Source organism: Phyllobates terribilis, unplaced genomic scaffold (genome assembly GCF_046119375.1).
Source record: "Phyllobates terribilis strain yellow unplaced genomic scaffold, ASM4611937v1 Scaffold_13__5_contigs__length_258822181, whole genome shotgun sequence".
Lineage (NCBI taxonomy): Eukaryota > Metazoa > Chordata > Amphibia > Anura > Dendrobatidae > Phyllobates > Phyllobates terribilis.
This window is the reverse complement of record NW_027362773.1, coordinates 117,079,496-117,094,570: the sequence shown is the minus strand read 5'-3', so window position 1 is coordinate 117,094,570 and position 15,075 is coordinate 117,079,496. Positions and strand designations below refer to the sequence as shown.

Here is a 15,075-nt window from a genome sequence, read left to right as displayed (position 1 = left end):
AAAAATAAAATTTTTGTCTTTGGTCTGAATTCAGGATCAGTTTAAAGGGAACCTATCAGAATGATCCAACCCTCAAACTTTATATGGTTATCTTGCTCTATGAAATATAATGTCATCCACACCTTTCTTTATGCAATCTGAGGCTTAAGTGCTCTGGGAATGTCAAAGCACTTCCCAAGTCCCTGCCTTTATTTTCCACCCAGCCCACCTTCCTCTGCTTGACTGACAGCTCACTGGCTTGATGACACAGTGTGGATGGGGGGAGGATTACAGCCAGGGATCAGGCGCAGAGCACTTAAGCCTCATTTGCATATGAATTAAAACAGCAATTTTTCATTCATTCATACAGATTGTATCAGTAATGTTATGGATGACATTTCTTTTTCAGAGAGCAACATGATCATAGAAACAGTTTGGGGGAGGGGGGCTTGGATCATCCTGAAAGAATCCCTTTAAGAAATGGATTTCTTGGAATTAAATCTGCCCTTTAATGGTGATGCTGGTTTCCTGTCTATTTCTATGTTGGTTCATTGATGCTAGGATTTCAAGTCAATGCAATCTGACTGCAGATCTGGCTTAACTCCTATTGATGTATTGTAGGTGATCCCTGCTGCTACAAATGGCCCCTGGGACACTTTGGAGAAATGACTGTACCACTGGTTCCACGTCCAAATCGATATAACGCTGTACCATAACGTACGGTAGCCGGACCCCTCTAGTCTTTATTCCAGGTGCCCTAACAGCTCGTCGTTGAAACCAATGGTACGGCCATTTTTCCAAAGTGTCACAAGAGTTTTTCAACACAATGCCAGGCTGTATGTTACTCGTGCGTCTGTGATCAGCCTACATGGCCTAAACGTACTACCATGGCTGCAGCGTCTCCAGACTTGTCTCCCATAGAGCACATCTTAGATGTCATTGATCAGCAATTGCAAAAGAATCTGCCAGCAGCAGATCATGATGATTTGCCCAAGTACATTCAGCACGACAGAGCGTTCTTCAGAGGACTCTTAATATCAGCCAAGATAGTAAGTGCAGGAATTTCTGCAAGTGACACTCATACGCTAAATAAGTCAAACTCTCTTGAAATTCTTGTTTCCATATTTCCATCATTTGCAGATCAGTAACTGGTCTCCAGTCTATGATTTCCAGAACTCCTGAGACGACTTCTTCTTGGTGTTGCAATTTCAATTTTGAGAAGTGTATAGAAACATACTGGAAATGGCCAGGCCCTCCACTTCCCAGAACTTTGACTAGTCTCCAATTTGATGATGGGATTTGTGGTTTCTTTCAGGACAAGTATCAGCTCATGGATTCTATGGAAATAGTATGCTGAAATCCAACTCTGGTCATTGCCTAATGTGTTTAGTAGATAAGGCAGAAGGAAAAATGTGATTATATTTCCTCTTCTGACCCGAGACCGCACCATGGCCCCAATTCATCAAAGTGTTTTCGCCAGAAATATGGACTAAAACTACTTCAATAACTTGCCAAAATGTGGCTACTTTTAGCATTTCCACGCAACTTTAGGCAGAGTGGAGCTGGGATGGAGTCATAATGAGCTGCACCATGATTTGTGGGGAGGAGCATGCCATTTAATAAATCAGGTACATCTGACTCTGTTGTTCAGAAGAATTGGGACCCATGTGTTTAAGAGATAAATGAGGGATAATATAATCCTAGGGCCTGGAAGTTTGGTATATTATTCTAAGTATTTAAAGTCCTTCTCTACCTTTAGGGGGTTGTCCAAAATAGTGTATCCTCACATTGTACACAGTCATGTTTCAGCAAGTGTGCGATTTGTACACTTCCGCCACATTCTGACTAGACTTGTCTGATCTTGCTCAATTCACTTGTATTAAACAAGGCCACTCACGTCTAGTCAGCATGTATGCATGTGGTCACACGCACCAGCTTTCTGGATGAAACAGATTTAATCCGTTCTTATGAACTTTACTTAAAAGGGGTTTTCCATGATTTTAACATTGATGGCCAATACTTAGGATAGGTCATCGACGTCTGATCAGTGGGTGTGCTGGGTGTCACACCCAAACTGATCAGCTGGAACTGCTCCATTGCCAGGATAGCAGGATGACATCCACACCATTGATTTGAATAGGTAGTGGATGTGCAGTACCTGGCAACAGCCACTAGTCGATGGCGCTGCGCAGCTCTAACTGAGCAGTTCCAGCGAACACCAGAAACAGCTCATCAGTGAAGGTACTGGGTGTTACACCCCCACCTATTAGCCATTGATGACCTATCGTAAGGACAGATCATCAATGTTAAAGTCCCAGATAGTCAATTCTGCTATCCGTGAATGTGGCTGCAGCAAACTAAAAATATTATAAGTGAATGGAGTTTTGTTACACCTTATTCCAGTACGGCTTGCAAGTGATTGACAGCTTTTCTTGCATTTGATAAAGTAGGCGTACATCACTAACTGATCTCACATCGGAACGATTAAAGGGTGAAGTTCGGTGCGAACGAAATCGCAACCCCCTGTACCTGTGCTGATGCATCTACATCTCCCGTATAGGTGAGCAGCCACACTAAAAACTATTTTTTTAGTACATGTTGACTTTTTATTTTTTATTAAACAGGTCTTGGAAACATTCCTAGGACTACCACCTTTATGGGAAAACCCACAATGGCAACTTAGGAATAATTTTCCCCTAATCAAGGTTAATAAAAGGGAAACACATGTAAGAATGTAGCAGAGATCTTGACACCACGAGGAATTTATACAGAAATTATAAACCCTGTGAATGTCATCTGTCAGTATTTACAGCTACTTAAAACTAGTGGTTGCCCCCCGAGTCGTGGTAAAGGCACGTTTTGTTTTTTTTAGACGACGTTGGAAAACTGCAGCAATAAAAGTGACCGGCTGCTTAAAATCTCCATGAGGTGTCATCCATAGTTTTTAAAATGGCAAACAATAAATTCAACTTATAATCTAACATGTTGATCCACAGGAAGGTGGAAAAAAACCAAAAAAACCCCCCAAGAGGCGGATACCAATTACCCCATATTGGGGAAGAATCAGACAGCCGTATAATTCGGACAGGGATTACAACGCAATGTTAGGACTGGCCGGCGGCAATACCAGAGCACAACAGTTGCATAGAAATACAGGCTGTCACGCTCTGGTGATGAGAGCTGCCGGCCAGTCCGGGCATTGTGTTGCGATCAGTCAGGTGATACGGCCGTCTGACTCTTCATTACAGCAACCACATCAGTTCCCTGGATCAATGCCCCATTTCAAAATTTAGTACCTGCAATATAATTTTTCAAGAACGGCATCCATGCCCTCCTTGTACTTTTGCAGGGACTATTCTTCCCTACAAGCTTAGTGCTAATACCTACTGCTGAAAGTCAATGTAAGAGCCATGTGTATGAAGCCCAAATCTTTAGGAAACCAGACTTTCAATTTTAGCCTCATTCCCCTCTGCATACTTTGGCTGGAAATATAGGACAGGAGGAATGAAATATCCCTCCCCCCATATACATTAAAGGAGCTGTCAGATAAAAAAAGATCACCCATCTCCAAGCCAAGCCTGCCTGGGATCCCTCACTACAAGTGCCAGAACGGTGCACTTTTCTCCCAGTTAGACTGAAGCAGCAGTTTGCAATCCGGACGTGGTGTCATTCATTTTATAGGGCAGAGAAAGCAGGAGCAAAATGCTTGACAGTGTCATGGGAGCATGAATGAAGCGGCAGGCAAACGAGTGCACTGCAACTCCAGTCTAAGCATCCCTTTCTGGAGGGGTCCCAACAGTCAGGCCCTCACAGATGTATAAAATATCCCTTTCTCCTGTGCATAGGTGATTGTTCTTTTAAACAAGACAACTCCTTTACATGGAAGAAAGTGCAGGACTATCCAGAAGGATAGCAGGAGCGCAAGACCTCATGCACACAGCCGTATGAAGAATACCAACACAGTCATGTGCACGAGGGCATCAAGAGCAGAAGCCGTGTACAAGCACAGTGGTAAAAGATTAGTGCCGAAACAGGAGCAATTACGCGCTGTAGTGTCCCAAAGCAAGGACGGGGAAGAACAAGTTATAAAATGTAAAAGCTGACTCCAAGGGGGCAACACAGACAATGTTTAACAAATTAAGGTGGGTTTATTTTTCTAGTTATTCTACATTAATAACATTGAAGCCAGAGCAGGGTAAAAAAAAAAAGGAAAAAAAATAAAAATAAAATAAAGCAAGTGGTGGGCAGCACATACAGATAGTGGGCAGCCCCTTCCCTCCTCCCACCCCCACATCAAAACTAAGCAGAAATGACATCACACAAATTTTATTTCTTAAAAATGTTTCTTGGCATAAAAATTAAAAAGATTACAGGGTTATAATGAGACGGAAGTAAAAATTACTGCATATTACTCCCAGCTAAGCAGGAGGATGCAGGGCAGGACGGAGCCCTCTGTTGGGACATTCACACAGGTGTCTGCCGTGAGACGTCCCCGGGGGACAATTCTGCAATAAACACCTCTCACAAGGTTTCCTAAAGATTGACAAAAAACACACACACGTTTAAAGGAGATCAAGTCCATGACCCTTTACATGCGCTGAGACTTTCTTCACAAAAGGATTTTTGCTTTTTGTTTTAATGTAGAAAAAAAAAAAAAAAAAAGAAATATACAATCCAAGCCCCCTGTGCTGCCTTTCCCTGCTTTATGACTTCTTTCACCGATATCCACGGTAGCCATAATAATCCCAATATTGTGATCGGTCATTGTAGGTCTGCCACTGCTGAAAGAAAAAAATACATATATTAAATTTAACGCAGAGGGATCATACCCTGTCGCCAAACCAAAACAATGTATTCCCTTGGCAATCGTACTGAAACTGATCGCTCAAGATCAGAACCGTGCAGGGTCTGAGTATTGTGGATGCAAAATGGACCCTATATTGTGCCGTATTGCTGCCATTAGAGCGGGGCCTTGCTCTGTATAGTGATCGGTCATAGCGTTCATCTGTAGAGTTGGTGCGAATGGATTCACACGTCCACTTCCATCAGCCATGGCTGTGGTCTGGGGCGGCTGGGAAAGACTATCGGCTCTTACCTGGTGGCAGCCGCAGCTCTTTAGTAGCCGGGTCTGGTGAGACGTCATTTCTGCACCAAGTTTGTTCTAACATATTTTAGATTGCTAGAAATGTAGTCGCTAAAGAAGAAGCTCTGAGCAAAGTGTACTGCCAAGCAGTCTATAACTCACTTTTTGGGGGAAGCTTAAAAAGGCTTTGTTCCACCATAGCAAGTCATCACCTGCCTGTTGGAATAAATCAATGGCTGTGCATGCACACCACCACGCCAATTATTTCTATAGGTCTACCAGAGATGGTAGACTACATCGCTCGGCTATCCCTGGCGGTCCAATATATAATACAGCAGTGGTGCGCAATTGGGACAAAGGATCTATAGGGAAGAGGACTAGAAGTGGAATCCACCCATTTTGTGTGATCAGGTGACAAATTGGGTTGTCCCAATCCTTTAGAACGTAAAGGATTATTCCCGCTGCACTTTCTTCCCAATCAGGAGGTGAGTGCTGGAGGTGGAAACGCCTTTAATGATACCTGGTAGGATGTGTGCACAATTGCCAGGTATCTGTCTAGCCAATCACACACATCCCAGGTATCAGGAAAGGTTATGTGGTTTCCCCCTCCCAATAAGGAAGTGAGCAGAACCAGGATGACCCTTTAAGGGCGATTCATTACAGCCAGAATGACTGTTCAAACCAAGCACAGGTGCTCTGTGCACCCTTGGAATTCACCAAACACCAATGAATGCACTTTCCAACCTATTGGCTTTCCATCTCTTTGACTGACAGCTCTTGCTTTATAGAGCCAGAGAAGGGAGGAGAAAGAAGGAAAACAAGTAGGTGGAAGGGTGCACTTAAAGGTTTGGCCATGCCGTGATGCACAGAGCGCCTGTACTTGGTTGGAACAGTCATTCTTTGCTGACAGTCCCTTCCTGTGTGAATGGCAAAAGGAAAAATCTTATATCAAACTTACCCCTCCCCTGTTCTGTGGTCTGTAGTTCTGTTGTCCGTAGTATCTATTTTGCTGGTCAGAATAACGATCATAGAAATTCTGGTAACCCTGGAAGAAGAATGGAGAATAAAAACAGGTTTAGTAGAAATAGAGTTCAAGTGTGCCATGCAGCCTACATGTAGTCAGTACAAATCAATTATTTAATACATAGCTTGATACACACATCATGCAGATTACTTACCCCTCTTTGGGGTGCCCAGTATTGCCGTGGTGGCTGCTGATGATATGGTTGCGGCCTGGAGTGATGCATGTACATACGGTTGTTAAAGTTCCTTTGTTGCTGGTAAGTTCCTGAGAAGGAAGGCAAGTGACCCATCAAACAAGGTCGTTGGGTACTGTATTACCCCACGTATGAGATGTGTGACTTACCGCCCCCTCGTCCTCGGTCTGTGCGAGCCCGCTTCTGCATGCGATTTCCCCTCTTCTCGTTGGTAGGTAGCTTCTGGCGCGCTTCCTTCTTAGCCTCACCTACCAAAGAATCGGCTTCTTCCTGGTCAAGCTCCGCATAGATAACGTCATCCATAAAGTCATTCTTTGTAGGTATCACAAAGTTGGCTAAAGAAAAGATAAAAATAAAAAGACTAAGAACTGGTGCAACTTATAAAATCGGCCACAGCAGTCACTAACAGTCATCATCTACCTTTCATTTCCAGGAGAACATAGTCTGGAACAATCTCCTCCTCTTTCTCCTTGCGAGACTCCAACCGTTTCTTCCATTCGTCATCCTTGAGAACCAGCACGACGGCTTTGCGCTGGAACCCTTTAAAGCAGTGCATCTTCCTGCGCTGAGCCGAGCCATAGACTGTGCACTGAGAGAAGAAAAAGCAATTGGACAGAAGCCACAAGACAAGAACCCCATTAATCTGAAGTCATACATTACGGTATTCTCACCTGATCAATAATGTAATTCCCCTTCCTGCGGCCAGCCACTGGTACCAGTCGGATGAGACATTTAGTTGCCAACTGCACAAGGTTATCCTGCGCTTTCTGGTCCTGTTCTGGGGCATCTGGACCAGCAGTCTGAAAAAAATGGAAAAGAAGCCAGACTGGCCGATTACTTTGAACTTCCTTTTATCAAGATATTAGTTATAATGGAGACGCCCATCAGTAGGTCAGAGACAATAGTGACCACAAGGATCCTTGAAACATTTAAAACACTGTCTTTAAAGCCATCCAGTCTTGTCTCTACATTCTGGAAGCTTTTAATTACTGCTTTACCCAATATCCTCACGTACCTTTAGCTGTGGGATTAATGCTTCTGTAGACAGGTGATAAAATCGCTTTTCTGGGTTGTCTTTGCTATATTTTTTGGCCCAAGTGGTTTTGCCAGTGCCTGGGAGACCAATCATCAGTATAACCTGGAAATATAAAAAACATACAAGTTAGAAGAGCCATCAGGTTGTCATTATAAGGGTTTATTCACATTTGCACAACGCCCCCCATTAAGGTGCAGTCAGACGTCCATACAATCGGCCCGAAATCGGATTGCAATGCACGGATCGCCTGCCTGAGCAAAATAGCTTCATGGAAATATATGAAGCCTTCATGCTCGGTTCAAGAAACCCATGGCCAGATCTAAGACATATGCATGGACATCTGAAGGATTGGATTACCTGTTGGGCTCCACCAGTAATCCATGGCTGTGGTATAGGCGCCTACCTCACACTCCTCTACACTGCTGGGTGGAAGGGGTGTCCTCGTCAGGTCCTCCGACTGAACATCTTTCACAAATGAGAAGCCATCAGGTGGAGGATGCCAGGGCTCCTCCTTTTGTCCAAAGTTAACCTGGAAAGTGCAGCCTTTGCACAAGATGTGGGGTAGCAGCGCTTCCTCTCCCAACGTACTTTTATCCACAACAAAAGCCTGACCCAAGTCAGTGCCATTTTTAGAGAAGGATATCTCCACTGGGTCAGCGTCTAGGTTCTGTATGGAGATAAAAATAAGAGATCGCATACAAGTAAATATTAGTCTATAGTAGCATTTGGCCCTTTAAAAGGGAACCTATATGGTCCGATAAGGCCATTAAACCACCTGCAGATATGGGGGTTAATAAGCAGGTTATTAGTGTTCTGCAAGTGCCTGGCCGCTGTCCTGAAAGGAGAGAATGAACTTTATTTCTCCCGGGAGCCGCCAGCTTTCAGTCATGCCCGGAGCAATTACAGTCACAGCAGATACTGTAACCATACAGTGCCACTGACTGACAGTCTGTACTGTACTGTACTGATGCACTGCAGAGCGGCTGTGAGTCAGTGCCGGGGTGTGCTTAGCCCCCGCTCTGTGCTGTGAGCCAGTGACCAACAGCTGCACGACTGAAAGCCGTCGGCTCCCAGGAGACAGTCTTTTCTCAGGTGCTGCACTCCGTATTGCAGACGGGCACCGTCATAAAGCCATCAACCCTATAATCTGCAGGTTTACAACATTCTTGAACCTGTTGAGTTCCCTTTAATACCCAGACATTCTGTAGTCGGCTGCCATTGTTCTCGGTAGTACAAGTCCTGTTTACACAGCGTGCTGCCGAGAACGACGATCTTTTGGAAAGATTTTATCCTACGAATGATTATTGCTCGCTCGTCGAATTATTGGCAGCCCGTTTAGACTGTACGATTATGGCAAAATAAGGCGCCAACACAATTTTACTCCAGCACAAATATTGCTGTTCCAATAATTTACTATAAAGTTATTAGCATTACAGAAATCCTAGTACATTAGGGCAATTACACCTTATAGAAAAATGAAAGGGGTTCTTTGTCAAGATCCACCAGTCTACGGTCACAGACTGCAGACTTCATTTCAGCCCCGAACAACCCCTTTAAATAGAAGATTTTTTTTTTGTCAAACAGTTGAAAATGCTTAATGCTAAAGGTAATGCCCGCCTGTCCACATTATACTTTTTTTTTTTTTAGGTCATTTAGTAACTTACAGCCAGACAACCGATCACATCATTTACTTCATATGATTCCCCGTAGGTTTCGAAATGTGCGCTGGTGACCTTGAGCCCACGGCCATCGTATGCGAAGGACAAGTCATCCTCACCTGTGAATGAGACACGAGAAGTATAAGGTGGGCAGCTCAGCTTAGACCCACACAGGACAGAGTAAAGAGTACGACCATTACCCAGCTGAGGAGCAGAGCCGCTCACTGACCATCCCACACGGAGTAATGGAGTTTCTGTACTGCCCTCCTTCACAGGGAGATTCTCAGTCACCTGCAAAAGAAGATGAACATGTTGGGTTTTCAGCCTCAAGAAGAAAGGGCGACCCAGTCAGGAAATCCATCCACATTTACTACTTTTGTCTCATTTCAAAAACCCTTTACTACAGGGGTTACCGGACTTCTATTTTTTCCTATGGGGCCCAAGAACTTACAGGCAGGTAGTTGCCAATCTGCCACCTCATAGCGTCACAGACCGCTCCTGCAGGTGAATCTTCAGCTGCTTATGACCTCCGAGCTGGCAAGTAGTTCACCTATAAAAAGTTCTCTCCACCTTAAATAAATGGGGATAGACCCTGAAATATTTCAGAGGCCATCTAGTTAGCCACCACTTGCCTGGAAGTTCTCAGTCCCATAGGGAAAAATAAGCAAATAACCCCTTTAGCCATACAATCACGTTATTAGAAGTGCCATTCATTCTAGCTCCGAGCATACATCCCAGCGCTTTCTTCATCCTAGCTACGGTTTGTAGCTCATTAGCACACCAAGACCTGACGTTCATTAGCAAATGATCAAATTAACCTAAAACACAGATGTCAAACAAAGCAATCTAAAGTGTCAAATAGAATAAGTCATAATAGAAGATCTTAGAAAATCTGCCAACTATAAAAACAATGCACCATCTAAATGCATGCTAAAAGGTTATTAAAAAACAAACAATAAGTTCTGCCATATCCATAGGATAGCAGATAACTTGCTAATAACTGGGGGTTTGACCATTGAAAAACAACATTTAAATCCAGCAAAGGGTCCAATTAAAAAAAAAATAATTTTAAGTCCATGAAAATCCACTAATAATAATCGCAGATGTGTTTCTGACTGATGTCCCTATTCATTGCATACTGAACAAGGACAAAAGTCAGAAACGCATCTACGGTTATTAATATTTGTGGATTTTAATGGACTTTAAATAATTTTTTATTGGACCCTTTGCTGGATTAACACGTTTTCTTCATGGTGAAACCTTGCAATACTACAAGATCTGGGCAATAGGGATCTATTTATCCATGGGCGAGCTGACTGTGGACCCCAAACAGGTCTCACTACTTTCTTAGGCCATTGGAACCCCTAGTGATCAGATCTCGAGAAGGGGGCTCTGCAGCAGTCTTGAATGGAGTGGATGTGCGTGTGGTTGACCGCTGCTCCATTCATTGTCTATGGTACGTCTGGAAATAGAGATCTGCTTTCTCCAGCATGCCATAGACAACAAAAAGAACAGAGGATGAGCATGAGTACCTCCACTCCCATTCAAGACACTACAACAAATCCTTGTTCTCTGGATCACTGCAGGTTCAAGTGGCTGGAAAGAACGTCATCTTGTTTTTTTGTGGGGATAACATTTTAATAAGTGTAAATGCCCAATTAAGTAAGGAAAGAAAATGTATAACCAAAATCTCACCTTGACCTCAAAGTAGGCCCGCCCCTTCTTCGCGCCATGTGTAGCGCGGGATCCTGACCACAGGGAAGGGAATTTCTCAGAAAACAGTGGACGTCCACCAAAGTGATCCTTATCCATTTTAAACTGCAGATCACAGGTAGCTAAAACCAAAAATGAAGAGCGAAAAATCAAGACAAATCTTTCCCATTCGCGAGACATTTTTTTCAAAAGTGAAGATGGAAATTTAGTAATAAATTACAGCTGAGATATTTAGAATACAAATTTTTAAAAAGAAAGAAAATTAATTTGCAATATTAATTGAGATGATTAATAAGGACGTCCTAGAAGAAGATGATCAGAGAATACACACATCACATTACATCTACAGAGTTGTACAGAAGAGCTTACATTTATCAAGACATAGTACACCTTCTTCCACTTCATCGCCAGCTTCCTCTGGGGGTACAGGGGACTTGGACCTGGAATAAAAAAATATGAGAATGAAACTCATACATACAGTAAAGGGAGTGGGAAGAACAGGTTAAAGTGACACGTTAAAAAGGGTCCTGGGACTGTATGTCTAAGGCCGGTTCTGCCAGAAACGCGTCAGATTTTAACATCTATGGACTTTTGTGTTTTAATGGACATACAATAAAAGATTTATTTTTTAAAAGGATTATCAGATGGGTGTGCTGAATTATTTTCCCCTTTTTTTCTGGTTCCTGAACTTAGTAGGACTCCCCTCTATGAGCAAAAGAGATGAGCCTAATTCAAAGGCAGGTGGAGCCATGTTTGGCAACCATCATGACATTTTTGCACCAGTGGTACAAGTTATATCAGAAGTGTAATCCAATCTACAACTGCAGCTGATGTGTGATCCTTCATTAAAGGAGTGTTCCAAGTTAAAGACTGGTTTCTGCGGCTGCTCCGTTCCTGTGTGCACTGTGCACACTGTCAGGAATCCTCCATTTCCAGTGATCATGTGACAAGCATCTAATCTACAGTCTTCACATCAGCTGGAATCTCTCTCTATAGAACCTTGTGAGAAGCGGATGAGAATGTAGACAGCAAGAGAGCGCCCTGGAAATAAGAGGGGAGTCCTGACAGTCGGCACAGTCACAAACCAGCGCCTTTTACTCCGGAGAACAAATTGTCAATTTGATGAAAGTTTACATGCTGTCTCACCGGCTGTAATAGCCTTCTTCCTTGTACTCGTGATATGTGCGCCCCCGCTGCTCCTCTTCCCGTACGCGCTTCACCCCCTGCCGGGCGGATCCGGGGTTCCTGGCCTGTTTATCCCTTCTCTCCTTCTTTCCATCTATAAATAAAAACAAATTAATAAGAAAAAAAGTGCAAATATCGAGATCACACGTTCATCCCTCCGCAGCAGCAACTTGTACTAGAAATGAGAGGCCTGAAACTCGCTGGAGTCCAGTCCTGGGAATCCGATCTTCACTCCTGGGCGGCGGGGGCCATCAGGTGTCAGGGGGGGTCTTTTAAGTGCCAGTGGTCCTCAGGATTCCGGATTACCCTCCGGCGTGTTTCGGACGTCTCATCTCTGCGGTGGCTGAGATGGCAGATAGGGAGCAGGATAATCTGAGCATGCAGCTCCTCGCCCTCTACTTATGCCCAGCTGCTGTAGGACTACATCCCCCAGCATGCCCCGGTGCCCGGCCCAGCTGCTGCTGCAGGACAGCATGCCCCGGTGCCCGGCCCAGCTGCTGCTGCTGCAGGACAGCATGCCCCGGTGCCCGGCCCAGCTGCTGCAGGACTACATGCCCCGGTGCCCGGCCCAGCTGCTGCTGCTGCAGGACTACATGCCCCGGTGCCCGGCCCAGCTGCTGCTGCTGCAGGACTACATGCCCCGGTGCCCGGCCCAGCTGCTGCTGCTGCAGGACTACATGCCCCGGTGCCCGGCCCAGCTGCTGCTGCTGCAGGACTACATGCCCCGGTGCCCGGCCCAGCTGCTGCTGCTGCAGGACTACATGCCCCGGTGCCCGGCCCAGCTGCTGCAGGACTACATGCCCCGGTGCCCGGCCCAGCTGCTGCAGGACTACATGCCCCGGTGCCCGGCCCAGCTGCTGCAGGACTACATGCCCCAGTGCCCGGCCCAGCTGCTGCTGCTGCAGGACTACATGCCCCAGTGCCCGGCCCAGCTGCTGCTGCTGCAGGACTACATGCCCCAGTGCCCGGCCCAGCTGCTGCTGCTGCAGGACTACATGCCCCAGTGCCCGGCCCAGCTGCTGCTGCTGCAGGACTACATGCCCCAGTGCCCGGCCCAGCTGCTGCTGCTGCAGGACTACATGCCCCAGTGCCCGGCCCAGCTGCTGCAGGACTACATGCCCCGGTGCCCGGCCCAGCTGCTGCAGGACTACATGCCCCGGTGCCCGGCCCAGCTGCTGCAGGACTACATGCCCCGGTGCCCGGCCCAGCTGCTGCTGCAGGACTACATGCCCCGGTGCCCGGCCCAGCTGCTGCTGCAGGACTACATGCCCCGGTGCCCGGCCCAGCTGCTGCTGCAGGACTACATGCCCCGGTGCCCGGCCCAGCTGCTGCTGCAGGACTACATGCCCCGGTGCCCGGCCCAGCTGCTGCTGCAGGACTACATGCCCCGGTGCCCGGCCCAGCTGCTGCTGCAGGACTACATGCCCCGGTGCCCGGCCCAGCTGCTGCTGCAGGACTACATGCCCCGGTGCCCGGCCCAGCTGCTGCTGCAGGACTACATGCCCCGGTGCCCGGCCCAGCTGCTGCTGCAGGACTACATGCCCCGGTGCCCGGCCCAGCTGCTGCTGCAGGACTACATGCCCCGGTGCCCGGCCCAGCTGCTGCTGCAGGACTACATGCCCCGGTGCCCGGCCCAGCTGCTGCTGCAGGACTACATGCCCCGGTGCCCGGCCCAGCTGCTGCTGCAGGACTACATGCCCCGGTGCCCGGCCCAGCTGCTGCTGCAGGACTACATGCCCCGGTGCCCGGCCCAGCTGCTGCTGCAGGACTACATGCCCCGGTGCCCGGCCCAGCTGCTGCTGCAGGACTACATGCCCCGGTGCCCGGCCCAGCTGCTGCTGCAGGACTACATGCCCCGGTGCCCGGCCCAGCTGCTGCTGCAGGACTACATGCCCCGGTGCCCGGCCCAGCTGCTGCTGCAGGACTACATGCCCCGGTGCCCGGCCCAGCTGCTGCTGCAGGACTACATGCCCCGGTGCCCGGCCCAGCTGCTGCTGCAGGACTACATGCCCCGGTGCCCGGCCCAGCTGCTGCTGCAGGACTACATGCCCCGGTGCCCGGCCCAGCTGCTGCACTATATCCCACAGCATGCCCCAGCTGTTGCTGTAGGACCACATCCCCCAGCATGCCTGGCCCAGCTGTTGCACTATATCCCACAGCATGCCCCAGTGCCTGGCCCAGCTGTTGCTGTAGGACTACATCCCCCAGCATGCCCCGGTGCCTGGCCCAGCTGTTGCTGTAGGACTACATCCCCCAGCATTTGGCCCAGCTGTTGCACTATATCCCACAGCATGCCCCGGTGCCTGGCCCAGCTGCTGCTGTAGGACTATATGCCCCGGTGCCTGGCCCAGCTGCTGCTGTAGGACTATATGCCCCGGTGCCTGGCCCAGCTGCTGCTGTAGGACTACACCCCCCAGCATGCCCCGGAGCTGCCGCTCACCTCCCTCCTTCCCCTCCTCTTTCTGCGCGGCTCCATTCAGGTTACCCGCGCCATCCCCAGCAGGTGGAGCCTCGTCCATCCGCTCCGCAGCGCCCTCTGCAGGAGGAGCGGCCGCACCCCGCCGGGTGGTGGCGGGCTCCGCAGCGGTCTCCTCGTCCTCATCCTCCAGCGCATCCTCGGCCGCCGCCGCTTCGTCTTCCTCCTCCCCCTCGCCGAGATCGAGGGCCCGCTCTTCCTCCGTCTCCTCCTCCATGCTGCCCGGCGCTCTCTCCTCCTCGCCTCCTCCCAGCATCTCGGAGTCCAGCGCCTCCTGCAGCCGATCGCTTAGCTCGGCCTTCAGTCCCCGGCAATCCAGCCCCCTCCGCTGCAGCTCAGCTCGCAGCTCCGTCACTTTCATCCTGCGCGGGTCCAGGCCGCTCATAATGCCGCTGATCACAGATAAAGACACAGGGCGGATGTGCTCTGAACACACAGGAAGTGGACGAGGCTCCAGAGACCACACCCCGGAAGTGGGAGGTAAACCTGGCGGAAGTGGGCCTTGACTGTACTACACACACGCCGACATTTCTTATTGGGGGCGTTCACCTAGCGTTCTGTCCTCTGATTGGTTAAACCAAGCGGTTTATGCAAATTTACTGAACGTTTGGTCCTATAATAAGTGAGCTGACAGAATGGCACGCCCCCTAGAGCGCATAAACCCCGTCCCGTGGCGTACGATCCAACCTGCGCAAGCTGATTGGCTATTTCTTGTCACGTGACTGATT

The 15,075-nt window shown here is 48.2% G+C and overlaps 1 protein-coding gene across 3 annotated transcripts; it reads right to left on the bottom strand.

The window, feature by feature from the left end:
* Nucleotides 1-4,289: 4,289 nt before the first annotated feature.
* HNRNPUL2 (heterogeneous nuclear ribonucleoprotein U like 2) lies at nucleotides 4,290-14,840 on the bottom strand. 3 transcript variants are annotated; one of them, XM_073658491.1, is made up of 14 exons: nucleotides 14,312-14,840; nucleotides 11,833-11,965; nucleotides 11,056-11,126; nucleotides 10,669-10,808; nucleotides 9,174-9,264; nucleotides 8,980-9,092; nucleotides 7,719-7,982; nucleotides 7,295-7,417; nucleotides 6,951-7,079; nucleotides 6,700-6,868; nucleotides 6,429-6,614; nucleotides 6,241-6,350; nucleotides 6,021-6,107; nucleotides 4,290-4,760 (listed from the first exon to the last, which is right to left on the bottom strand). In XM_073658491.1, the coding sequence occupies exons 1-14, from the start codon at nucleotides 14,730-14,732 to the stop codon at nucleotides 4,695-4,697; spliced, it is 2,103 nt and encodes a 700-aa protein (XP_073514592.1). In that variant the 5' UTR covers nucleotides 14,733-14,840; the 3' UTR covers nucleotides 4,290-4,694. The 3 variants fall into 3 exon arrangements, with proteins under 3 accessions (XP_073514592.1, XP_073514593.1, XP_073514594.1); XM_073658492.1 differs by having other exon boundaries at nucleotides 4,290-4,757; XM_073658493.1 differs by having other exon boundaries at nucleotides 14,357-14,840.
* Nucleotides 14,841-15,075: the final 235 nt, after the last annotated feature.